At 45.0% G+C, this 26955-nt stretch overlaps 1 protein-coding gene across 1 annotated transcript in view; it reads right to left on the bottom strand.

The window, feature by feature from the left end:
• Positions 1-19631, bottom strand: part of dgki (diacylglycerol kinase, iota) — a 252405-nt gene extending 232774 nt beyond the window's left edge. Inside the window, exon 1 of the mRNA XM_063058282.1 lies at positions 19335-19631. Coding sequence (XP_062914352.1) covers positions 19335-19549 — 215 coding nt within the window. The 5' untranslated portion in view covers positions 19550-19631. The remainder of the gene's footprint in view (positions 1-19334) is intronic.
• Between the last annotated feature and the right edge of the window lie 7324 nt (positions 19632-26955).

Below are 26955 nucleotides of genomic sequence, written 5' to 3'. Positions count from 1 at the left end.
CATGATGGAGCTGGCTGAGTTTATAACTTTCTGCAGCTTTTTCTGATCCTGTGCAGTGGCCCCTCCATACCAGACAGTGGTGCAACCATTTAGAGTGCTTTCTATAGTACATTGGCAGAAATTTACTGGAGTCTTTGATGACCTATGAAATCTCCTCAAACTCCGAATGAAATATAGCCAACGTTGGCGAGCGTTCTTAATGCTCGTGTAACAGTGGTGAAGTGTATTGACTCCTCTGGTTCCACAGGTGACATGTTGGTGGTAGTTGGTCAGAGACTTCTGGTTGTAATCGCAAGGTATCAGGGTGCGAGTTTCGTGACTGCTAATCATAATATCAATTACTGGCAGGATCCTGAGCCACTGACATCAACCCAGAAAAGCTTCAGTCCCCTCACCCTTCAATCCATCTCTACTTGTGAGCTTCTACTGTTAAGTAAGTTTCAGAGATACAGTAGCATTGTATTTTTCTGATGCTGTTAGAAGCAAAGAAACAATAACCAACCCATGAGGGATTAACAAAAAAACTAAGTAGATATTACTTGGGGAACTGGAGAGTTCAAACATTGAAAACAAATGAATAATTTGCATTCTTGCAAAAGTCTCACAACCTTAAAGCATTCCAAGAGTCTTTATAGTCGAATACTGCTGGGCCCTTTAAAACTCCATCCTTCAGTTTGGGGCTAGAAACAATCCCCATCAATGTCTCTTTCAGTTTAATATTAAATATATTCAGTAAGGTGCCACATAAAAGGTTGCTAGACAAGGTAATGACTCATGGTGCTGAGGGTCATATATCAGTATCAGTATGCATTCCCCTTAGAGTTAGCAGCACAGTTGCTAACTTATGAGAGCAACAATTCAGAAACTTGTATAAAAGATACAGTCACCAGTTTAAATCCCTACATGACAGCTTGGGGATTTCAATTAAGATTATTAAATCGTCTAGAAGTATAAAACTGAAAGGTGGCTTCAGGAACATACAAGTCACAATGCTATTATAAAACCTAATCTAATTTCCAGGGAAGAAGGCCTATTGACTTAAACACAACAGGCAGCATCTATAAAGAGAAATAAACAGTCAATGTTTCAGGACAAGACCCTTATTGGCCCGAAACGTCAACAGTTTATTCCCCACCACAGATGCTACCTGATTTGTTAGGTCTATTGGCTTTACCTGGACGGGTCCAAATGCACTTCCAACCGAAGCAAAGTGGATGACTTGTAACCATCTCTGTCACCTAACAAGTCATTCGGTTGGTATAAATCTGGATTAAAACACAATGAGAATAAAAGGAAACCGAAATAAGGCATCGACCAAGGCACCCATTTTAGACACAGGAAGTGGCACTCAGCAATAGCTGGGAACAGGATCAGGGATCAAATTTATTCACCATATACTGTACATTTACATGCATTAGCGGTTTGCTGTGGTGTATTAGCATTGCATGCAATAAAAACAATATTCAACAATTATAAGAATAAAGAATTAAATTAAAAATACACTGAGTTTAAAGTCTGGATATGGAATAAAATGTGCATAAATATATAAATACTGGCATGTATTCACAATGTAACCAGCAGTATAAAAACTGGTTTAAAGTGTTTACAATGTGGTGCGGTTGCGGGGCAATAGGTAGAGCTAACTAGAATGATCGATCAGGTTAACTGCCTGGAGGAAGGAATTTTTAAGATGGCTTTAAGTTTTTGTTTTAACTGCCCTATAAATTGGCATAGTGGTTAGTGTCCGCAATGATTTTTTCCTGCTCACTTCTTTGCCCTGCACTCATAGAAGTCCTGCAGTAATGGTAGACTGCAGCCAATGACCTTTTCAGCTGACCTGACAGTCTGCTGTAGTTTCGTATGTTGCAAGAAGAGCTGCACCAAACCAGACAGCAATGCCTGATGTGAGGAAGCTCTCTATGATGGCAGTGTAGAATTACACCAGTATGTTGTGAGGAAGATGGAATTTTACAGATTGCCACACAAAATAGATCCCCTGCTGAGCCTTTCTGTTAATGGAGGAGATAAGAGGTCCTGCAAAATAAGCAGTACCCCATTTTGGGGAGCTGTTCACAGGACCACTCAGGGATGAAAAGGGACCAGTAAGACACAAGAGATTCTGCAGGTGCTGGAAATGTTGAGCAACACAGACAAAATGCTGGAGGAATTCAGCAGTGTATTTTCCTCATACCTAGCAGTCAAAGTCTCAGGCTTTCCTACCACAATGCCAAAGTAGGTAACATCCCGCAAGCAGACCACAAAAGAAGAACAGATAGGTGGGACATTGTGATCCTCAAGGAATGCTCAGGGTTGCTCTGGAACCCATAAAGTTTCATAGTACAGTATCAGATTCCCTCCCCCCTCCACTTTCTGCACATCTTTCCCTCCCTGCCCACTTCCTACTTTACGCAGTGATCGCTTCCTACACAACTCCCTTGTCCACTCATTCCTCCCCACTGATCTCCCTCCTGGCATTTATCCATGCAAGTGGAACCTGCCCCTACACCTCCTTCCTCACTACCATTCATTACCAAACAGTCCTTCCAGATGAGGCGACACTTCACCTGTGAGTCTGTTGGGGTCATCTACTGTATCCGGTGCTCCTGTTGTGGCCTCCTGTATATCGGTGAAACCTGACGTAGACTGGGAGACCGCTTCACTGAGCACTTACGCTCCATCTGCCAGAAGAAGCAGGATCTCCCAGTGGCCACTCATTTTAATTCCACTTCCCATTCCCATTCCCATATGTCAATCCATAGCCTCCTCCACTGTCGCAATGAGGCCACATTCACGTTGGAGGAACAACACCTTATATTCTGTCTTGGTAGCCTCCAACCTGACGGCATGAACATCAATTCTCGAACTTCCAGTAATGCCCCCCCCTCCACTTTCACCATTCCCCATCCCTTTTTCCCTCTCTCACCTTATCTTCTTGCCTGCCCATTGTCTCTGTCTGGTGTTCCTCCCCCCACTTCTTTCTTCCATGGCCTTCTGTCCTCTCCTATTAGATTCCCCCTTCTCCAGCCCTGTATCTCTTTCAGAAAATCAACTTCCCAGTTCTTTACTTCACCCCTCCCCCTCCCAGTTTCACCTATCACCTTGTGTTTCTCCCTTCCCTCCCCCCCCCCCCACATTTTAAATCGATGTGCAAGGGTAGGGTTAAACTGAAGTTAGAATATGTTAAAGAATGGCGCACCAGTGTAGGACGAAGACCCTGGGCTTTGTTGTACTGTTCTATGCACATGGAAACATGCAGTGAAATGTATCGTTTGCACTAACAACCAACACTACCTGAGGATGTGCTGGCGGCAGCCCGCAAGTGAAACACAAGCAAAGAAGCCTCTTAAAAGCACGAGATTCTGCAGATGCTGGAAATCTTGAGCGACACACACAAAATGCTGTAGGAACGTAACAGGCCAGGTAGCATCTTTGAGGGGAATGAACGGTCGATGTTTGGGCTGAGACCCTTCATCAGGCCTGGAAAGGAAGGGGGCAGAAGCCAGAATGAGGTGGCGGGGGAGGGGAAGGTGTACTTGGAGGCAGGTGATAGGTGAGACAAGTTGAGGGAGAAAGTAGGTGGGTGGTGAAGGTGGGGGGGGGATGAAATAAGAAGCTGGCGAGTGATAGATGGAGAACAGAAGCCTCTTTCTCATCATTGATCCATGGTGATCCCTTAGGTTAACTGTACAGAATACACTCTGGATGGAGGACCTCAATCCCCACCTGTAATTGTGACCACGTACAACCACTACTAATCAGAAAATACAGATGCCAGCATGCACCTGAGGAAGGTGATGAGTGAGCGGACAATGAAAGGGGAACCTTACTGGCCCTGCTTTCAACCATCCATCCATCACAGCTGCATCTGTCATAATAGGCAGATGTGCACGGTAGCGTCCTGGCTAGCACAACGCTTTGCAGTACCAGTGACCCGGGTTCATTTCCCTCTGCTGTCTATAAGGAATCTGTACGCTCTACCATATCGTGACCGCAAGGGTTTCCTCCGGGTGCTCCGGTTTCCTCCCACAGTCCAAAGACGTACCGGTTGGTAAGTTAATCGGTCATTGTAAATTGTCCCATGATTAGGCTAGAGTTAAATGGGGGAGGGGTGTTGCTGGTCAGCATGGCTAAAAGGGCCGAAGAGCCTATTCGGGGCTGTATCTCAATAAATTAATAAAATATATAGTCACCATGGAGACAATTAGAGCATGGACCTGAGGGGGACATCTGAGCCATGAGTGCCCTGAACACTGAAAACAGCACCTTTCCCCCAAAGATATGTGATCCCACAACCCAAGGACCAGATGATATAGAATAGAGAATGAGACAACACAGGAACAGGCCCTTCCACTAACGATGCTGTACCAAATAATTAAACTAGTAATGAAATGTCCAACTAAACTAATCCCTTCTGCCTACACAATATCCATATCCGTCCATTCTCTACACATCCATGTGTCTATCGAAAAGCCTCTCAAACACCTACATTATACTTGCTCCCACTATCATGCCTGGGAGTGCATTCCAGGCACCCAACCACTCTCTGTGTAAGCCTCCTTTGAACTTACAACAGCCCTCCCCCATGTTAAATGCATCTTTTGTAATTAGATGTTTTGGGAAAAAGATACTGGCTGCCTACTCTATCACTGCATCTCATAATCTTCGAAACCTTTAACAGATCTCCCCTCAGCCTTGGCCACTACAGAGAAAACAACCCAAGTTGGTCCAACCTCTCCTTACAGCACATGCCCTCTAGTTCAGGCAGCATCTTGGCAGCATTACTGCCACATCAACTTCCTCTCTGCCAAGGGAAAGTAGATTGAGACTGATAAATGTTGGTCTTCATTGGACCCTCTTTTGCACCCTCTCCAAAGCCTCGACATCCTTCCTCTAATGGGACGACCAGATCTGAATGCAATATTCTGCCTAACCAGAGCTTTATAAAACTGCAACATGACTTCGTGACCCTTGAACTCAGTGTGTTGACTAATAAAGGCAAGAACAACACATACCTTCTTTACCAACCTATCAACTTGTGTGGCCACTTTCAGGGAGCTACCGATTTGGACCTCAAGGTCCCTCTGTACATCAACACTGTTATGGGTCCTGCATTAGCAGTGTACTGTCCTTTTATATTTCACCTCCCAAGGCAGAACACCTCACACTTGACCAGACTAAACTTCATCTACCATTTCTCTGCCCTTATCTGCAACAGATCTGTATTCTGTTGTACCCTTTGGCAATCTTCTACGCTATCCACAACACCATTGATTTTTGCATCATCACAGTACGATAATGCACATTTGTGAATGGTGATGGACATCGAACAGCAGATTTGAGAAGGAAGCTCCAAAGGCGTCTCCTTCCTCCCCTTAGCAGGGCCCAGCAAACAGATACCAAAGGTCAAAGCACTTGATGCCTTCACCAGAAGTGCCAAATGGACTATTCAGCTCAACTCCTCCCTCAGGACCTCCTCGAAATCCCAGACCCTGTCAGGTTATTTCAGATCACTGTGGACACCGGATTTACCAAAGGCTACAGAACCAGGCAATGCTTTGGCTGTAGGACGGAAAGCAAGCAAGCCTCTAGCCAATATATTCCAGTAGTTACAGCATCAGCATCTCCACAACCAGCCAGTTTTGTCCTTTGTACAAACACCAGAGAAAATATAAACTGGCCCATTACTGCCACATCAACTTCCTCTCTGCCAAGGGAAAATAGATTGAGACCGATAAATGTTGGTCTTCATTGGACCTGGGTAGCCTCACACAAGAATCACAGAATACTAACATGAATTAGCAAGCATTAGGAACTTCCGGTAATGCCCTCCCCCTCCACTTCACCATTCCCCATCCCCTTTTCCCTCTCCTGCCTTTTCTCCTTGCCTGCCCATCACCTCCCTCTGGTGCTCCTCTCCCTTTTTCTTCCTTCCATGGTCTTTTGTTCCTTCCTATCGGACTCCCCCTTCTCCAGCCCTGTATCTCTTTCACCAATCAACTTCCCAGCTCTTTACTTCAGCCACTCCCTCGCGGTTTCACCTATCACCTGGTGTTTCTCTCTCCCCTCCCCCACCTTCTAAACCCATTCCTCATCTTTTTCTCTCCAGTCCTGCCGGCCCGAAACGTCGACTGTACTTTTTTCCATTGATGTTGCCTGGCCTGCTGAGTTCCTCCAGCATCTTGTGTGTGTTGCTCAGTCTGGTACATGATGAGAGCTTCATTAGTATCAAAACAAGCCTTTCCCTGAAGAGCTTACCTCTGCACTAATAGCTGAATGAAAAATGGATCAGACAGCAGAGCACACAGTGACTCGAGCAGCCGCAATGACTTGTGAATGAAGTGTTAATGTTTCTGCAGTTTCGTGCCAGGCTGCTGTCACGAGCAGCAAGTTTTACTGAGTCACGCCAAAGGACCAGATGGCCCTCCTACTCAACCAGGGGAGTCCTTACAAAGCAGCTACTACCTGAGGGCCTGCGGTTTACAATTGAAGATGATGAGGGAGGTGAGGGATGAGGAAAATCCCACTCGTCAGTCCTGATGAAGGGTCTTGGGCCGAAACATCATCGACTGTTTGCTCTTTTCCATTGATGCTGCCTGGCCTGCTGAGTTCCTCCAGCATTTTGTGTGTGTTCCTTTGATTTCCAGCATCTGCAGATTTTCTCTTATTTCCCATTCTGTTTCCCAGTTTAATCTCACTCTCCATGACATCCGAATGTGTTCGCAGAATCATTCCATCTTTAAGATATATCAGGGAGACCACCATATGAGGTGTATTTAGGGCAGAGGTGTATAGCTTCCTGATTGGTACAGAGATTATGGATGACAGAGAGATGGCAGGAGAATGGGGTTGAGAAAAACACTCAGCTATGATAGAATGGCAGAGTACTCGATGAGCCGAAAGGCCAGATTTTGCTCCTATTGCATATCTTATGGTCTTATGATGTTGATACCATCCAACAAGAACGCCTGTGACGCAAACCACTTGGTCTATTTTAGCCCATAGCTTTGTGTGTTACTGCACATACACAGTTAGTCCACCACTGTCAAACACGACGAGGGCTTCTCATGGAATCATGGAGAGAAAAAGCTCAGGAACAGGTCCTTCAGACCACTAAGCCCACACTGATCACTAACCACCCGTTCACACCAATATATACATTTTTAAATTCGCACCAACTCCCCCCAAATTCTACCATTTACCCTAGGGGAAGTTTACGGCGGCCAATTAACCTCTGGGTCCATGTACTTGCAACATGGGAGGGAACCAGAGGAATCGGAAGAAACGCACGCCACCACAGAGAAGAGATTCATGCGCAAGCGTGAGCGGTCAGGATCGAACCTGAGAAGAGAATGCGAAGAGGGCATGTCCTGGGTGGCAGCGACGATGCCACCTTTTCCAACGTTTCCTCAGTGCTGGGAAGGTCAGGATCAAACCCGGGCCCCTGGAGCTGTGAGGCAGGGTCCTCCTGGCCCCATCGCTGTGTCGGCTCACGGCGTCTGCTCCTTCCATCTATCCGGTGAGTCCCTTTCTAGAACAGGATCAGGGGTCGGTCACTCTGTCCCCAGAGGTTACTCCACCATTCCAACGAATCTGATCTTGACCTCTGCTCTGCTTGCCCTTCCATTCCACTCCCCTACAGAGCAGCAATCTATTTCACTCTTGAACACATTCAGCGATGTTGTCACCGTAGCCTGTTTCCAACTCCAATTTCCAATTCCAAAGATTCCCCACTGCCCAAGAGAGAATATTCCTCTCCTCTTCTGGGCAACAACTCATGTCCTTGGTTCTAGAGTTACCGGCCTCCCCCACTGCAGCTCAGCACCACCACCAGGGAAACAGCTTTTACCTAGTCGAGCACCTGGAATCTGATACTTCAATAAGATCCCCTCTTATTCCTCTGAAGTCCAGTAATGAGGGACCCTTGCCTGTTAGCCACTCCTCACAAGACAGTTCCTTTCAATTCACATGTCAAACTAGCAAAGCTTTACTGCATTGCTTTCCGTGCTAATATATCCCTCTGTAAGTATGGAGAGCAAACACAATACACCATGTACGTTTGAAGTTTTCATACTCCATTCCTTTCCCAATTACTTGCCTAATATCTGTGTTACATGGATCCAGGTCCCTCTGCATTGTCCATTCTCCCGTCTCTCTCCAGTCAAACAGCACCGTGTTTACTTTTCTTCCAACCAAAGTGGATAACCTCACATTATTTATTGATTTATTGAGACACAGTATGGACTACACTCCTCCAGCCCTTCGAGCCATGCTGCCCAGCAACTCCCAGTTTAACCCTAGCTTAATCACAGGACAACTTACAATGGCCAGTTAACCTACCAACTGGTACATCTTTGGACTATGGGAGGAAACTGGAGCTCCTGGAGAAACCTATGTGGTCACGGGAGAGCGTGCAAACTCCTCACAGACATTGCCACATCCCCCACATCCCAAAAACATACAGTTAGCATTCGGTACAGTGATTTCTGGGAATGTCATGTTGCTGCCAGAAACATGATGACACTTGCACAACCCAGGACAATCTTCGCTGATTTGATGTGATGCAAACGATGCATTTCAGTGCAAGTTTCAATGTACATGTGACAAACAAAGCTAATCTTTATCTTTCCTCATAAATAAACCTTGCCAAGCTCCTCTTACAGTAATATTCCTTTCCTTCTGTGGTGTGGTGAGCAGAACTATACATAGCACTTTCACTGTGCTCTAGCTATAGCTGTTTGTGTAGAGCTTTTCATTAATTCTAATGCACTTTTCTTGTAAATGCCTGCAAGAAAACGAATCTAAAGGTACTACAGGTTGAGTACCTCTTATCTGAAATCCTTGAGGCCAGAGGTTTTTAGATTTTGGAATACAGCTTGGGATAGCTTGGGATCGCTATCATTTCTGACTCTAAATTTATGTGGCAGCAGATTTTGTCTTAGATTTGTTTGTCACACATATGTACTTAACAGTAATGAGAATACAATATAATGTGAGTAGGCTAACAAAGGCAGCACAGCAGCATTGGTAGAATACCTGAATCAGCTGTTGAACAACAACAAACAGCAGGCTTGTGGTCTCCACCTACGATGCCGTGTTTTGATTAAAAGGTTGCAGTACACTGTATTTGTATTTTACTCTTTATTTAGATTTATGTAAGGTATAACAACAACCATCGCTGTGGACTCGCTCTGGTGTTAGATTTTCATCAGCGATTATCTTCACAAACTTATCAATGAGTTTCATGATCAGCCGAGCTATATCTTTAAAATTTTTAAATCTTTAAAAATTTGATGCTGCGCCTTTTCTTAACGCCGGCTGAATATTCACAATTACCTTAAATTTTCAGTGCATCACGATAGATCTTTGCTTGTTTCATGATCAGCATACTGGCACTCCAAAACTGGCCAATTCATTCTTTCAATACACAATCAAGATCTTCATTTTTTGCTTTATTCAGTACTTTTCCATTTTTCATTAACTTCTGTTCATTACATATATAAAGTCACCACTCAGAACTGTCTGTGACGCACAGAGCACTGCTCAAGGCCTGGGAACCTTCCCAGTACCTTGTGGAATTTTTCCATTTGTGATGTCATGTCAGAACTCAAAATAATTTCATAATTTGTAACTTTGGATAAAGGGTACACAACTTTCTACAAGTCCAACATGACCACCTACATCATGCTTGACTGGAAAAGCCATTTATTCCACAAGACTTCTTAACAACCTTATCATCAGGCCCCTGTGGTAATGCACTCCTGGATCATTTGGTTTCTCTCTATTCCTCAGTACCCTTCCATTTTTTGTGTGTTTCCTTGCCTTAACAATCTTATCCTTCACTTCTCCAGGCTGAATAGAATTTGCTGATTTTCTGATTGTCAAGTAACCTTCCTGCAGTTTTCACTGTTCCCCAGCACCATCAAACATACACCCAAATTCCTGAAAGTTTCTTAATCAGACCCTCTGCATTTACATATGAATCATTTAAATGCATTGCAAAAGGCAAAAGACCATGCACTGAGTCACACATAGATTCTCATTACAAGCAACCAGCCATCAAATCACCCATCAAACTTTGCTTCAATACACTCAGCCAATTCCGTACGCAATTTCTCTACTTTTCAACCTCCATGCGAGTCTTTGTCGAAAGCTTTCCTAAAATCCAGATAGATGACACCTAATTATTTGCCCTTACTATCTTTGATTTTGCCTCCAAAACTTCAGTCAGACATGGCTTCCCACTAACACACCTACAGTATGCTCCCTGTTTTGATTAATCTGCTTTCTCAAAGATGATTTAAACTGTCCCTCATTAATGTTTCCAATAATTTGTTACTTTAAATGACTTCAATGTTTATATCCATATTCCCTTGCCTGCAAATCATCCAAGATATTTATTAATCTTTCAGTAAATGTTTCATTCCTTACATCAATTACACGTTTACTTTCCCCTAATTCCCATTTATGTCTCAGAGACTTGCTGAAGGATTTTGAAAAAGAAATATATAATTTGCATTGTTAACATATTTTTGTGAGATCGCTTCTTAAATACCTAGAAATAGAAAATAGGAGAGGATAATTTACCCTTTAGACCCTATTTCATCATTTCGCACGATCATAGCAGATTTACTATCTTAATACTATATTCCTGCTGTATTCCCAGAGCCCTTGATTGTTGGTGTATCCAGAAACACATTCTGGAGTGCAAAAAATTGTGTTTTGTCTTTTCTTGATGCTATCAGCTTTTTGCTTCTCCAGGAAGAAAATAGCTCACTTACCCTTTCCATTGCCATGCCATTATCTTCCACTTCTGTACTTTGTAAAGTTCCCAACTCTGCTTAAAAGCTGGTGAACATTAGGTACAATACTCTCTTAGTCTCAGGAAATAAAGACACACCGTGCCTATTTTTGAAATTGAAGTTAAACTTGGCCTTTCAGTAATTCAAAGTACTAAACAACAGAAATAGGACACCAACTATTGCAGACCTGAACAATGACAAATGTCTACAAGATGTCCTGCATCTAAAATCTCATGAGATGGATCGCACAACATGCCAGTCATGACAATACAACGCTTTAAGGAAATTTGTAATAAAATCACTGACAAATGAGGAGGAGAAAAGTTATGGAGTAAGTTGTTATGCCGAGGTGGAAGTTAACGCAACAACGACTTTCAAAAAATAATTCGATAAATACTTGAAACAAAAAAAATGTTTCATATAGCCACTGTTCTGCCCACGATTGCAAGAAACTGCAGAGAGCTATGGGCACAGCTCAGCATGTCATTTAAACCAGCCTCCCCTCCATGGACTCTGTCTACACTTCTCACTGCCTCAGTAAAGCAGGCGGCATAATATGGCCCTTGTGGCTACGAGGGTCAGGGGGTATGGAGGGAAGGCTGGGGCGGGCTTCTGAGTTGGATGATCAGCCATGATCATAATAAATGGTGGTGCAGGCTCGAAGGGCCGAATGGCCTACTCCTGCACCTATTTTCTATGTTTCTATGTTTCTATAATCAAAGATCTCACCCACCCCAGTCATTCACTTTTAGCCCAACAGACAGAAGATGCAAAAGTCTGAAAGCATAGCCTCTATCCCAGGGGTCCCCAACTTTTTTTGCACCATGGACCGGTTTAATATTGACAATATTCTTGTGGACTGGCCGACGGGGGTGTGTTCAAGTAGGGTTGCCAACTTTCTCACTCCCAAATAAGGGACAAAAGTAGCAGTCAAATACAGGACACTTGTGTTTACCCCGAGAAAGACTGCCATGACCATGAAGCCTTGCACAGGCACCATTTCAGCTTACGAACAGGTTCATAGGAACGCTCTACCTTAGTGGGGGAAATACGGGACAAGGGCGGTCCCGTATGGGACAAACCAATTTAGCCCAATATACGGGATATCCCGGCTAATACAGGACAGTTGGCAACCCTATGTACAAGTTCAACAGTGCGTGACAGGGAACGAGGAAAGGTGCAGCTGACTCATATCGTTTCATATCGCCAAATCATATCATTTCCTCGCGGTCCGGTAGCACATGTTTTGCGGCCCAGTACCAATCTGTGGCCTGGTGGTTGGGGACCACTGCTCTCTCCCATTGTTATATGTTTGTTGAATCTCGGTCACCCAGTATGGTAAGATGGACTCTTGACCACACTATCTTGCACCTTATTATCTGCAATCTGCTGAACAGTTCTGATGAAGGGTCTCGGCCTGAAACAGTGACTGTTTATTCATTTCCATAGATGCTGCCTGACCTGCGGAGTTCCTCCTGCATTTTGTGTCCGTTACTCTGCATTCTGTTGTTGTTTTCCCCTGTACAACCTCAATGGACTGAAATCAAAGTTCAAAAGTTCAAAGTACATTTATTATCGAAGTATTGTATTAATTACACAACCTTGAGATTTGTCTGCTTACAGGCAGCCATGAAGCAACAAACCCGAAAGAACCCTGTTAACAAAAGACCAAAACCCAATGCGCAGAGAGAGAAAAGAGCACTCAAATCACACAAACAATAAATGCAAGCTACAGCATACAGAATGAAAGTGAGTGCACAGTCGTGAAGCTTGCAGACATGAAGCCTGGAGCAGCCAGAGCAGAACTGGCCTGACCCTTGCCTATGATCCCAACACCCTCCCCCTTTTCAGTCCATCTGTCCTAGCGTTTAAATTGGCCCAACACAGGGTCGTCCCCCGCACTAGAACCTCGGACCACTACAGTGATATGCTGTATTGGTGGCATCCAACACAGTTTTTCACTTTACCTCAGTATAGGTGAGATTAATATAATTTAATTCACCATAATGGGAAAGTGCAAGGGAATCAGGATAACTGGATACAAATAAGTTGGAACAGGAACAGCAGATCAAATGAGATTCTGCAGATGCTGGAGGAACTCAGCAAGCCAGGCAGCATCTATGAAGGGGAATAAACAGTTGATGTTTTGTGCTGAGAGCTTTCAGGGTTGAAATGGATTAAGTGACCTTGGTCTGCATTGCATTGTTTTATCACTCGAGCCACCCAACAATCACACATCTTCACCACGTTCATCCTCACACCACCATGGGAAGAAAGGATGAATTTTCAACACCACCACACTCAGAAAACAACAGCTGCATCAGGAATAGACATTATGCTTTACAAATACGATTAGCAAATAGATTTCATATAAGCTGCCTCCAGTCTCTGTGTGGGTTACATCAGAAGCGAGTGCGTCTCTCTGTAACTGGCATTTTTCCTGCCACCACGGTCTGTTTCTGCATACCTTATAAACTAAAAGCCATCAGGCTTCAAGGAGAATTGTCAGTGTTTAGAATACAGGACTGGAGCTGAGGAAATCACAGCTAGCTCCCTTATTAATTACAGGTTGAAGACACCAAGGACAAGCCTGATACTTACAGTCTGTCCTTAATCACCCCTGTGAAGAGAGAGTCACAGAGAACTACAGCACAGGCATGGGTCCTTTGGGCAATTTAGTCCATGGCAGCCTAGTTTTCTGCCTAGTCCCATCTACCAGCATCAGACTGTAGCCCTCATCAGGACTGGAAAGGAAGGGGGCAGAAACCAGAGTAAGAAGGTGGGGTGAAGGGAAGGAGCACAAGCTGGCAGGTGATAGGTGAGACCAGGTGAGGGGGATGAAGGAAAAAGCTGGGAGGGGATAGGTGGAAGAAGTCAAGGGCTAAGGAAAAAGGAATCGAACAGGAGAGGATAATAGACTGTGGAATGAAGGGAAGGGGGCAAGAAAAACAGAGGGAGGTGATAAGCAAGTCATGAGGGTTGGAGAGCAGAAGAGAAGGGGTGAGATGGCTGCCAGGATGCTAAGAGGGGGAACAGAGGAGAGAGGTCAGGTCTGAGACTACCAGGAGAGAATATGAAATGCTGCTTCTCCAACCAGTATTTGGCGTCATCAAGGCAGCAGAGGAGGTCATGGACATGCTGGTTTGGAAAGGGGAAGTGGAATTGAAATGGGGGCCACTAGGAAATCCTGCCGTTGCATCAGACAGAACAAAAGGTGCTAGGTACTAGTATCCTACCTATATTGAAAACCCAACAAAGAGTCCGTTTGATGTGTCGTAGTAGGATCAGCCAGTGTACAGCACTGCTCTGCATCGTCTTTTAGGAGACAATCCATGAGAATTCCTATTATAGGAATTGCTGGCTGGAGTAGACCTCCCCATACAATCCATGGCTAATCTCTGTCATAATTCTACTGCCTAACAATATAGCAGCTGCAGTTCTGACATTTGCAATTGATTTCCAACTTCTGATGTGCTTTGTGTGGAGGTGTGATTCCCAATGTCATCTTTCAAAACCTTGATTTTAATGTTGAGGTTCACCCTTGTTTTCATAAAACATTACAGCAGAGTACTGGCCCTTTGGCCCACAGTGTTGTGCTGACCCCTTAATCTACTCCAAGATCAATCGAACCCTTCCCTCTCAGGCAGCCCTCCATTTTTCTTTCACCCATGTGCCTATGAGTCTCTCAAATGTCCCTAGTGTATCTGCCTCAACCAGCAGCCCCACTCAATGTGTTCTACGCACTATCCACTCTCTGTGTAAAAAAAAGGAATTAGGAATATGTACAGAATTAATGAAGACAATTGGGAGGGATTATTCTTCAGGTGGCAGAGTACAGTATAAGATGATGAGGCATTGATAGAGTAGAGAGCCAGCGCCTTCTTCCCCCATAGAAAAACTACATCTGACATTTCCCCGTTACTTTCATCCAAACACCTTAAAGTTATGGCCCCTCATTTCCACTGTGGGAAAAAGGCACAGGCTGTGCACTCTATCTATGCCTCATCATCCTGTTCTGCACTCCCCCACCAGAAGAATAATCCCTCCCAATCATCTTCATTAAGTCCTTCTGTATTGTATGCCATGTGCCCAACTGAAGGGCATCTGGCCCTTTCAGAGGCACGCCAGTGGCAGAGTGTCACATCCACAGCGTAGAGTCTTTCTCTGTGAGTGCAGCTTTTTTGCAAGATGCAGTTTCACAGTGCAAATTCCATGCCATATATGGCCACGTCTGTGTTAGAAGCTTCAGTAGGAAGACACTGTCACTGAGAAAGAAGCAGCACCATCAACAAATAATTGGTTACAAAAAAAATCTGATTTTTTTAAAACACAAGAAGCATGCAATGCATAAAAGTCAGAGCTCTTCATGATGGAAAGGCAGATCGCTTATTATATGCATTATTTTATATCTTGCTAAGGGCAGAACTGTTTTAACTGATGGTTTGCGTTCTGACTCATTCAAGGATAATAATTAAACCACCAGGCAGTGTGATATTTTGACTAGTTTTAGAAGAAATCCTATATGATTGAGGCAAGGGCGACCTACCTTGTCTTGTCCCCATTCTGCAGAGGTTTAACACAAGTGACCACACCACACTCCTGTAACCTGCGTCCAGCTGGGTCGCGCAGGTTCACTTGGTGGCATTTTCGTCCATGCGGAGAATAAGCAGCCATGACTACACTTCCCACACTTGAACCATGATCTGCAGTGCCCCTTAACGGTCAAGCCTCAGTCCCACATAGAGTCATGGAATTACAGAACACTACAGCAGAGAAACAGGCCCTTCGACCCATCTAGTTCATGCCTAGTCCCATCAATCTGCACCCGAACTACAGCCCTCCATACCTCTCCCATCCATGAACTTAGCCAAACTTCTCTTAAACGCTGAAATCAAACCCACAACCACCACTTCCACTGGCCGCCTGTTCTACGCTCTCACCACCCTTTAAGTGAAGAGGTTCCCCCTCTATGTTCCTCTTAAATATTTAATCTTCCACCCTTAACCCATGACCTGTGGGCTCTTCAAGGTCAGCATCATCTGAAAATAGCATTGGCTGTGCATGTAGGCTGATATCATTTCATAGAATCGCACGGTACAGAAACAGGCCCTTCAGCTCATCTCATCTATTCTGACCATCAAGATCTCATCTACAATAATAACCAGCACTTGGCATCTACTTCCTAGTAACACATGCTCATCTAACTACTTCTTAAATGTCACCACCCACTCAGGCATAAAAACTGTTGCTCTCTCTAAACTTGCACGACTACAAAAGACAGGAGCTACTGTATACAATCCCATCAATTTTTGTTGCTCCTTCCCCCTTCCTTTCCAGTTTTGATGAAGAGTCTCAGCCTGAAATATTGACTGTTTATTTCTCTCCACAGATGCTGCCTGACTTGCTGAGTTCCTTCAGCATTTTGTGTGTGCTGCTCTGTTGCTTCGCCCTGAATTGCTTCTGCCTCTATGCCAGCTGTTTGAAACTAAATCAGACTGCTTGCATCACTGCTACTGTCTTTGACCCAAGATGAACTCTGGCTGTAGGTTGTGCTACAACAGAGATTTCATGGTACAGTATTATTAACCAGTTCCGCTCTCACTCAGGTCACCTGCTGCTTCTGAAACACTGACCTTGCTTCGGTTACCTTGAGACCAGACTAACTGACACCATCCTAATCTCCTGCAGACTCCAAAACTCTACAACTCTTTCCTCTGTTTAAAATGCAGATCACTGTTTCCACTCTGCTCTGTGGACTTGTTCCTCCCCGCTCCCCTCCTCCCCCTTCCTTTCCTACAGGCTGAGAAATATCTGCAATGCACTGCACATGTTGATGCAAATTAATGCAAATATCTAATCAGCCAATCATATGGCAACAATTCAATGTATAAAAGCATATGGACATGGTCAAAAGGTTCAGTTGCTGTTCAGAGCAAACATCAGAATGGGGAAGAAATGTGATCTAAGTGACGTTAACTGTGGAATGATTGTTGGTGCCAGATAGGGTGGCTTGAGTATTGCAGAAACTGCTGACCTCCTGGGATTTACACACACAGCAGTCTCTAGAGCTTACAGAGAATGGTGCAAAAGCAAAATCCAGTGAGCAGCAGTCCTGTGGGTGAAAACATCTTGTTAATGAGAGAGGTCAGAGGAATACGGCCAGACTGATTCAAGCTGACAGGAAGGTGACAGTTACTTAAATAACAATGTTACAACAGTGGTGTGCAGAATTCTGAATGCAGAACATGTCAGACCTTGAAGTGGCTGGGCTTCAGCAGCAGAAGGTACAGGAAGCACTTAATAAAGTGGCCACTGAGGGTATATGCTGACTTCTTATTCAGCTGGATTTGGCCTTCAGTTTCTAATACTGGATGTTCGGGAATCTCTTTCATAAACCTTCTTACTTCCTTTTCCTCCTACAAGATGTTCCTTAAAACTTGCTTCTCTGACCAAGCATTTGGGAATCTGTCCTTAAAGATCCATTTGGTTTGGAACTGTTTTTCTGGATCTTTGATGTTTCCACTAGTAGGAGAGTATAGGATCTGAGGGCAATCACAGAGTTAAGGGACGTCCCTTTACAAACTAGATGATGAGGGATTACATTAGGCAGAAAGTGAGATCCATTGCTACGGAGGGTGGTGCAGGCCAAATTATTGGGCATATTTATGATGAATAGTTTCTTGATTGGAAAGATGGGTTAAAGATTATAGAATACAGAATACAATTGGGGTTGGGGGGAAAACAGCCATGATTGACCAAGGGCAAATGATCATAAGGCCAGAAGGTAGAGGAGCAGAAGTAGGCCATTCAGCCCATTGAGTCTGCTTTTCCATCCCAACACAGATGATTTATTTCCCTGTTATCGTTGACACCCTTACTAATCAAGAACCTAGAGACCTCCACTGTAAATATGCCCAATGACTTAGCAATGGTCCATGAATTCCACAGACCCACCACCCTCTGGCTAAAGAAACTCCCTCTCATCTCTGTTCTGAGGGGATGTCCTGCTATCCTGAAGCTGTTTCCTCTGGTCCTAGATTCTCCCCACTATAGCATAACATCCTCTCCAAGTCCATTCCATCTAGACCTCTCAATATTTGATAGGCTTCCATGAGATGCCCCCTCTTTCTTCTAAACTCCAGCAAGGACAGATCCAAAGCCAGCAAACTCTCCTCAGACATTAACCCTTTCACTCCTGGGATCGTTCTTGAGAACCTTCTCTTGACTCTCTCCAGTGCCACCACAACCTTTTTTGGATAATGGACCCAAAATTGCACGCAACACTCCAAGTGTGATCAAACCAATGTCTTATAAAGCCTCAGGATTACATCCTTGCTTTTCTATTCCAGTCCTCTCAAAACAAATGCTAAATTGAATGGCAAAGCAAACTTGATGGGCTAAATGACCTGATTCTAATCTTTTATCTTATGTTCTATGGTTTTTTGGGGTATCTTCATTGCTTAAAGGCATTGGACCAAATACCAAGCCTTTGCTTTCTGCATTACATAACCTTCACAAAACAGAGAGTACACTTTATATTCATTTCTGATTCTCTTCCTCCCTCACTTATCTAAGCATGTGATCTTTGCTGGCAGTCTGCTGCAACTCAACTGTACATTGGGGACCTGTTCAGACAGCCAAGGTCAACAAACTATTGAACAGTAGGGCGGGTAAGAAAGACCACGCTGTCACAAAGCATATCTCCCATCAGTAGGTTACTGAATAGACACCAGCTTGATTGCATTCTCCTACCCTTACACCAACTCTTGCACTCGATGCAGCTGCATATTTAACAGGTCAATAGAAGACTTCTTGACAGGGCTGAAAACAAAATTAGAATTAACCAATGGCTCACTGAGCTTTTTTCCCCCCAACTGTTTTCACTTGAGTTTTCATGTGACGATATGTCACGCAAGAGCAGAGTTGTCAATGGACTTAAATATCAATAGAAAAATGCAGCTGTGACTAGCAGGTTATGCACTGGCACTGCCTGTTGATAACAGAACGCTCAGCAAGTCTGCAACCCCCCTATCCTCAACTGCACCGCACTCGACCTCAAATTACACCGGCCAGGAGATATTCCTGGGACCTTCACCCTCTCACAGCTTGTAGTGAAAGGGCAAAAGCAACGAAATCCGGCAAGAGGGTCCCAACAACCGAGGGGGCACTCGATATTTACCATTCGCCGGTTATTTGATGTACTGCAGATCTGTAGAACGGGCAAATTCGCCAGCAACATTTATCGCCCTGCTATGTAAACAAGCAACACTGTCAGGATTGTACAATGCCGAAAAGAACACGGTTGGGGAATGGAGGCGCAGCAGGCAAACTTACACAGCCTATCTAAGCAACACATATCTTTAAAAATCTGCTACACAAATGACAATTGTAGAATAGGCAGTGTATGTTCAGCATCTACAGATTACCTTGAGCCGGGGGATGTTGCTTTGCATTGACATTGGGTTCAGCAGATTTTACCTCCCCACTCAGGGTTAGACCAGAGCCCGGGGTTCGGAGACCACGGTGTTGACCCACCTATACGACGTCTGTTTTCTGATGCCCAGCTCGCTCAACTGCTGCTCCAAGCTCTGCGATCCGCTCAGCGACGGCAGCAAGGAGCTGTGTCCGGGATCCGGCGCCTCCCGTCCCGCCGCACCCGCTACTGCATCCCGCTGGCCCGCTCCCAGCCCCATCCCGAGTCCCAATCCGACAGCAGCGGCCGGCGACCCCGCCGCACCGCTGCGCTCCATCACGCCTGGTCGCGGCGCTCGGTCGAAGGGGAGCGGCGATCGCCGCTGCGGGGTGGGAGCGGGCAGAGCGGCCGCAGGCGGCGCAGCCTCCATCACGGCCGGCGCGGGATTGTGGGAAGATCCGTGCCCCTCCTTCGGTGACTGGGGTGGGGGGGGGGGGTGGAGGGAGGAACCGAGACCAAACCGGGAGCTGAGGTACTCGGGGCAAAATCCGAAGCGGGGGTGACTAGGTCCAGAAACGCGGACCAGACCTCAGCCGGGATCGGGATCGGGACTGGACCTGCAGCAGAAGGGAACAGAATCACAACAGGACCCAGAGCAAAAAGAAACAGGACCACAAGTGGACCTGAGCAAAGGGAGTGGGACTACAACTGGACCTAAGGCAAAAACGGGAGCAGGGCTACTCCTGAATCCAGAGTAAAAGCAGAAGCCGGATCAAGTCTGGGTCCGGTGCCAACGTGGGAGAGGGGCCAGGATTGTATTCCCGCCCCCGAGCAAAACCGGGAGCGGGACCAGTACTGGACCCGGAGAAAGTCGAGAGTGCGAGCTACACCGGCTCGGAGTAAATCTGAGACTGGGACCGGGACCAGGACTGGGAGCAGCGATCGGGACAAAACCGCGAGTAGCCACAAGAGTGGCACTGGGACCAAGAACTGCAATTCGGTCCAGGTTCAGGAGCAGGACTGGGAGCAAGAGCAGCAATCGAGATCTGGCGCAGAGTCCGTAGCAGGTGCCCGGAGTGGGAATGGTACCAAAACCGACAGCTTTGTTGGGGCAGAACCTTCAGCTAGGAGGCGGGCGGACCAGTCCAGGGATCAGGGACAGAAATGGGACCAGGATCGACGGCGGGAGCCGGTCTAGGACCTGAGCAGTCGGGGAAAGTGTATGCGGACTAGCAGTCGGGGAAAGCAGCTCAAGCTTTCAGAGAGAGAGAGAAAAAAAAACACTAGCACGCACAAAAGCCAGCGACAGAGTGCCGGCGGGATCCAGTAGCGGGAAGGAGAACCAGAAAAGCTCAAGAGCCGGTTTCTGACCGAGCGCCATTTGGGATCTGGATCCAGCAAGCAATGAAGACAGTAAATGCTGTGCGAGACATCAGCAAAGGGCGCAATCAGCTGGAGCAAAAAACATTTCCAGTCAGCATCAGAGCAAATACTCGCAGCAAATATAAAGCCAGTACTAGTGTCACGAAAGAGAGTGCACAACCCGGTACCAAGGAAAGGCCTTTGCCTATCAACTGCAGAATGGAACGGTAGGAACATGGTCCAGAGGAGCTAGAACCCACTCGCGGGCACTACAGTATCAGGAAACGGGAGCAACTAGTAGGCTCCTGGAACTGAGCTGGAGGCTTCAGATCACCATTGACCAAAGCCATCGTCTTAAAACGAACAATGAGTGGAAGTGTCAGAGATCTAAAATGTGTTTGCAGATCCCACCATTTCGTCAAAGGCGATCGGCCCAGAGTGTGTTGGGAGAAATGAGACCTCCACCACCTACGGGTTCGCCTTCAGGACACACACACACACACACACACACACACACACACACACCCTGATCCCTCCTTGGAACTCCCTCCTCAACATCACCATGGGAACATCTTCGCCAGGCGGGCTGCAGTGGTTTAGGTTGAAGATCAGTTCAAAGTTCAAAGAAAATTCATTATCAAAGCATGTATATGTCGCAATATACTACCTAGAGATTTGTTTTCTTGCAGGCATTCACAGAAGAACAAAAATACAATAGAATCAATGAAAAACTACACACAAGGACTGACAAAGAACCAATGTGCAAAAGAAGACAAATTGTGACAAACTAAATAACAAATAAATAATCAGAATCAGATTTATTATCACTGACATGTTGTGAAATTAGTTGTTTTGCAGTAGCAGTGCAATGCAATACATAAAATACTATAAATTCTAAAAAGAAATATATATTAAAAATTTAATTATATATGTAGTCCAAAAAGAGCAAAAATAGGGGGTCAGTTTTCCTGGGATGGTTCATTGTCCGTTAGGAATCTGAAGGTGGAGTGGATGAAGTTGTTCCTAAAATATTGAGTGTGTGCCTTCAGGCTCCTGCACCTCCTCTCTGATCACAGTAATAAGGGAGCATGTCCTGGACGATGGGGGTCCTTAATGATGGATGCCACCTTTTTGAGGCATCACCATTTGAAGATATCCTCGATGCTGTGGAGGCTAGTGCCCATGCTGGGAGCTGGCTGAGTTTACAACCTGCTGCAGCATTTTCCGACCCTGTGCAGCGACCCTTCCATACCAGACAGTGACACAACCAGTTAGAATGCTCTCCACTGTACACCTGTACAAACTTGCAAGAGCCTTTGGTGACATATCAAATCTCCTCAAGCTCTGAAGGAAATAAAGCCACTGGCGTGCCTTCTTCATAGTTGCATCAATATGTTGGTCCCAGGACAGATCTTCAGAGATGTTGACACCCAGAAGTTTGAAACTGCTCACCCTTTCCACTCCTGACCCCTTGATGAGGACTGGTGTGTGTTCCATTGGCGTCCCATTTCCGAAGTCTGTGATCATTTCCCTGGTTTTATTGATACTGAGTGCAAGGTTTTTGTTGTGACACCACTCAACCAGCTGAACTATTTCACTCCTGTATGCCTCTTTGTCACCAGCTGAGATTATGCCATCGGCAAATTTATAGATGGTGTTTGATCTGTGTCTAGCCACACAGTAGAGAGAGTAGAGCAGTGGGCTGAGCATGCATCTTTGAAGTGCAACGATGCTGATTGTTGGCGAGGAGGAGATTTTATTTCCACAGTCTCAAGATTGATGGGAATAAATTTAAGATGAAGATGAGGAGGAAATGCTTTTCTGGGCGAGTAGTGATTCTGTGGAAACTTCTGCCCAGAGAAGCAGTAGAAGTTAACTCATTAAATATATGAGATTTTTGTATACTAGGGGGATTAAAGATTATAGAGGAAAAGGCAGCTTGGTGGAGCTGAGTTCATGGCCAATTCAGACAAGATCTTGTTGAAGGCAGAGCAAGCTCGACAGGGCAGATGGCCTACTCCTGCTCCAATTTTTTATGTTCTTATACGTATGGAGAACTTAAGCCATAAGGAGAGATTGGATAGGCTGGACTCTTCGCCGTGGTGTTGAAGGCTGAGGGATTACCTTTAAGAGGTTTATAAAATCCTGAGGGACAGAGCTAGTCTTTCTCCGAGGCTAGGGGAGAAGAAAAACTAGACAACACAGGTTTAAGGCTGGGGGGAAAGATTGCTATTGCTAGAGGGATTGAATTCAAGAGCAGGGAGGTCATGCTGCAACTATACAGGGTACTGGTGAGGCCACACCTGGAGTACTGTGTGCATTTCTGGTCCCCATACTTGAGGAAGGATATACTGGCTTTGGAGGCAGTGCAGGGGAGGTTCACCAGGTTGTTTCCAGAGACGAAGGGGTTAACCTATGAGGAGAGATTGAGTTGCCTGGGACTATACCCTTTGGAATGCAGAAGAATGGGGGGGGGGTCAACTCAGACCATGAGAGGCCTGCGTCGGGCATTTTCATGCCTTACAATGAGAGGGGATCTTATCGAAACATGCAAAATTTTGAAAAGGATAGATAAAGATAGAAGTAGAAAAGTTGTTTCCATTGGTAGGTGAGACTAGAACTGGGGGACATTGCCTCAAGATCCAGGGGAGAAGATTTAGGACAGAGATGAGGAGAAACTGTTTTTCCCAGAGAGTGGCGAATCTGTGGAATTTTTGCCCAGGGAAGCAGTTGAGGCTTCTTCACTAAGTATATTTAAGATACAGTTGGATAGATTTTTACATAGTAGGGGAATTAAGGGTTATGGGGAAAAGGCAGGTAGGTGGAGCTGAGGTTACGGACTGATCAGCATGATCTTATTGAATGGCAGGTCAGACTCGATGGGCCAGATGGCCTACTCCTGCTCCTATTTCTTATGTTCTTATGTTCTTATTTAAAAAGGACCTGAAGGGATACTTTTTCATGGGTGTATGGAATGAGTTACCAGTGCTTAAATTCCAGCGTTTAAAAAACATTCAGATAGGTACATGGATGAAAAAGGCTTAGAGGAAAATGCGTAAACACAAGAGATTCTGCAAATGCTGGGAACCCAGAGCAACACACACATACACACACACAAAATTCTAGAGGAACACAGCAGGTCAGACAGCATCTATGAAGAGGAATAAAGAGCCAAAGCTTCAGGGTGAGACCTTTCATCTGGACAGCAAAGGAAGGGGGGAAGAAGCCAGAATGAAAAAGGTGATGGAGAGGAAGCAGTCCAAGTGAGAAGGTGATAGGTGAGACCAGGTGAGGGGAAGATAGGTGGGCTGGGAAGGGGGATGAAGTGAGAAGCTGGCAGGTGATAGATGGAAGAGGCAAAGGGAAAAGGTTGGCATGGGTGAGTTGGGCTGAAGGGCCTATTTCTGTGCTGTATAACTTATGTGCTCTATGACTCTTATCCTAGTAAAAACAGAACCTATGTGTCCATCACCATTGACACACTTACCAACACTGGGTTTTAGATAAGTAAAACATTTATTTTAAAATTCTTATTTTTGCCTTCAGATCTGCAAATCTCTGCATTCTATAATCTTCCAGGTAATGGGGAAAAAACTGCAAATGCCGGAAATTAAAATAGTCAGCAGGTCAGACAGCATCTGTGGTAAGTGTTACAGAGTTAACAAGATATCCACACTCCTCTAGTTCTGGCCCCTTAACCATATTTACATTTATTCACTCTACCTTCAGCTGCCAGGACACAAATCTCTGAAGTTCCTGTTCTAGCTTCTGCCTCCTTCCTTTCCAGTGCTGATGAAGAGCCTTGGCCCAGAACATCAACTGTTCATTCCCCTCCATAGATGCTGCCTGACCTGCTGAGTCCCTCCAGCATTTTGTGTGTGATACTCCAGCATTTACAGAATCTCTTGTGAGATCTTTGGATAAATCTCTTGTTCTCTGATTCTCCTTACATTATTTGCTATGTTGAGTGCAAGAAATTAATATGTGACTGTTATTGTGTTGACTCAGTACAGGTCTTCATCCAGTTATGACTAGGGTTCTGTTCCTGAGAATTCTCTATAACAGAAAGGTATGCAAGTCCGAAATGTGACTGCCTGGTCACATAAGGGAAATGTGTAAATGAACCAAGCCGTTTAACCAAACCATTCAGACTTCTCTGTAAGACACAATGATATTCCTGTGAACTGAGTTTCCATATGGCAGAATACCTCTGAGGGCTTGCAGCAGCCGGTAAATCAATCCTGAGGGTCGCCCAAAAGCTCATTTATACGTATGGGCTGTACAAAAGTCAGGAGTTCATAACCTTGGGGACCCGTGCATTGACATGTACAAATTGCAAGTGGTTACGTTGATATCATCCACGGTCACCTAGATTTTGCAAAAAGTTGCAGTGAGCACGGAGTATATCAATGGAAGCTGAAGATGGGCTGAAATAAAAAGACATAGTATTAAAATTTCATTAAAATATACTATTGTAATCCATCATCAAGGACCCCCACCATCCAGGCCAAGCACTCTTCTCACTGGGAAGGAGGTACAGGAGCCTTAGATACCACACCAACAGGTTAAGGATCAGTTATTACCCATCAACCACCAGACTCCCGAACCAGCGCAGATAACTTCACCCGCCTCCACTAAACAGATTCCACAACTTATGGACTCACTCTAAAGGATTGTACAACTCAAGATCTCCGTATTATATATTTATTTATTATGATTGTTTTTTATATTTGCACAGTTTGTCTTCTCTTGCACATTTTTTTTGTTTGTGTGTAGTTTTTCATTGATCCTATTGAATTCCTTTGAATCTACTGTCAAAGCTGGGAAGAAAATTAGTCTCATGCTAGTATATGGTGACATATATGTACTTTGATAATAAATTTACTTTGAAGAACACGAGACATACATAGGAGCAAGATTAGGCCATTTGGCCCATCATGTCTGTTCTGCAATTATATCATGGCTAATTTATTATCTATCTCAACCCCATTCTCCTGCCTTCTCAGTGTAATGTTTGATGCCTGACTAATCAAGAACCTATCCACCTTCACTTTAAATATACCCAATGAATTGGTCTCCACAGCCATCTGTGGCAATGGATTCCACAGATTCACCATGGTCTGGATAAAGAAATTCCTCCTCATTTCTAGTCTAAAGGGAAACCCTTCTATTTTGAAGCTGTGCCCTCTGGTCCTGGACTCTCCCACTATTGCAAACGTCCTTGCCATGTCCACTCTATGCTCTGGGTAATGCTAGTAAGGCCAGCATTATTGCTCATCCCTAAGTGTCCCTGCGAATGTGGGGGGGGGGGGAGGGTGAAATGTCACATTTAACTACTGTTGTCCTTCAGTGCACTGCTCCCACAGGGACAGAATTCCAGGGTTTAGACCGAGTGAGAATGAAGGACCAGTTTCCCAAGTCAGCATATTGTGCAGTTTGGAGGAGAGCCTGCAGGTGTGGTGCCAAATCCCTCTGCATCCCCCACCACTCCCCACAACCCCCCCCCCATGATGTCTCCTGTCCTTTGTGGTATAGAGGGCATGAGTTTGCCACTGCAAGTAGCTGGGGCGAAAAACTATGAAATTTGTGGGAATCAGCAAAGACTGAATAAGCAACAGATTATATATATCTATATAGGGAGAGAGAAGATAGAAAATCAAGTCAAATTAAGTCGCTTTTTATTGTCATTTCGACCATAAACTGCTGGTACAGTAAAAACGAAACAACGTTCCTCCAGGACCATGGTGCTACATGAAACAACACAAAACTACACTAGACTAAGTGGGATAACACAAGGCTACCCTAGACTACATACGACAACACAAAAACTACACTAGACTACAGACTTACACAGGACTACATAAAGTGCACAAAACAGTGCAGGGCAGTACAATAAATAATAAACAAGACAATAGGCACAGTAGAGGACAAATTACAATGTAATAATAAATGATGTAGATGTCAGTCTAGACTCTGGGTATTAAGGAGCCTGATGACTTGGGGGAAGAAACTATTACATAGTCTGGTCGTGAGAGCCCATATGCTTTGGTGCCTTTTGCCAGATGGCAGGAGGGAGAAGAGTTCATATGAGGGGTGTGTGGGGTCCTTCACAATGCTGTTGGCTTTACGGGTGCAGCGTGTGGCGTAAATGTCTGTAATGGCGGGAAGAGAGACCCCGACGATCTTCTCAGCTGACCTCACTATCTGCTGCAGGGTCTTGCGATCCAAGGTGGTGCAATTCCCAAACCAGGCAGTGATGCAGCTGCTCAGGATGCTCTCGATACATCCTCTGTAGAATGTGATAGTAAACTAGGATTCAGATTCAGGTTCCAATTTAGAATTATTTATCATGTATATCAAAACATGCAGTAAAATGTATTA

The sequence above is a fragment of the Mobula hypostoma genome, chromosome 9 (genome assembly GCF_963921235.1).
Source record: "Mobula hypostoma chromosome 9, sMobHyp1.1, whole genome shotgun sequence".
Classification (NCBI taxonomy): Eukaryota; Metazoa; Chordata; class Chondrichthyes; order Myliobatiformes; family Myliobatidae; genus Mobula; species Mobula hypostoma.
The sequence above is the reverse complement of the archived record's forward strand: the minus strand, read 5'-3'. Positions and strand labels throughout refer to the sequence as shown.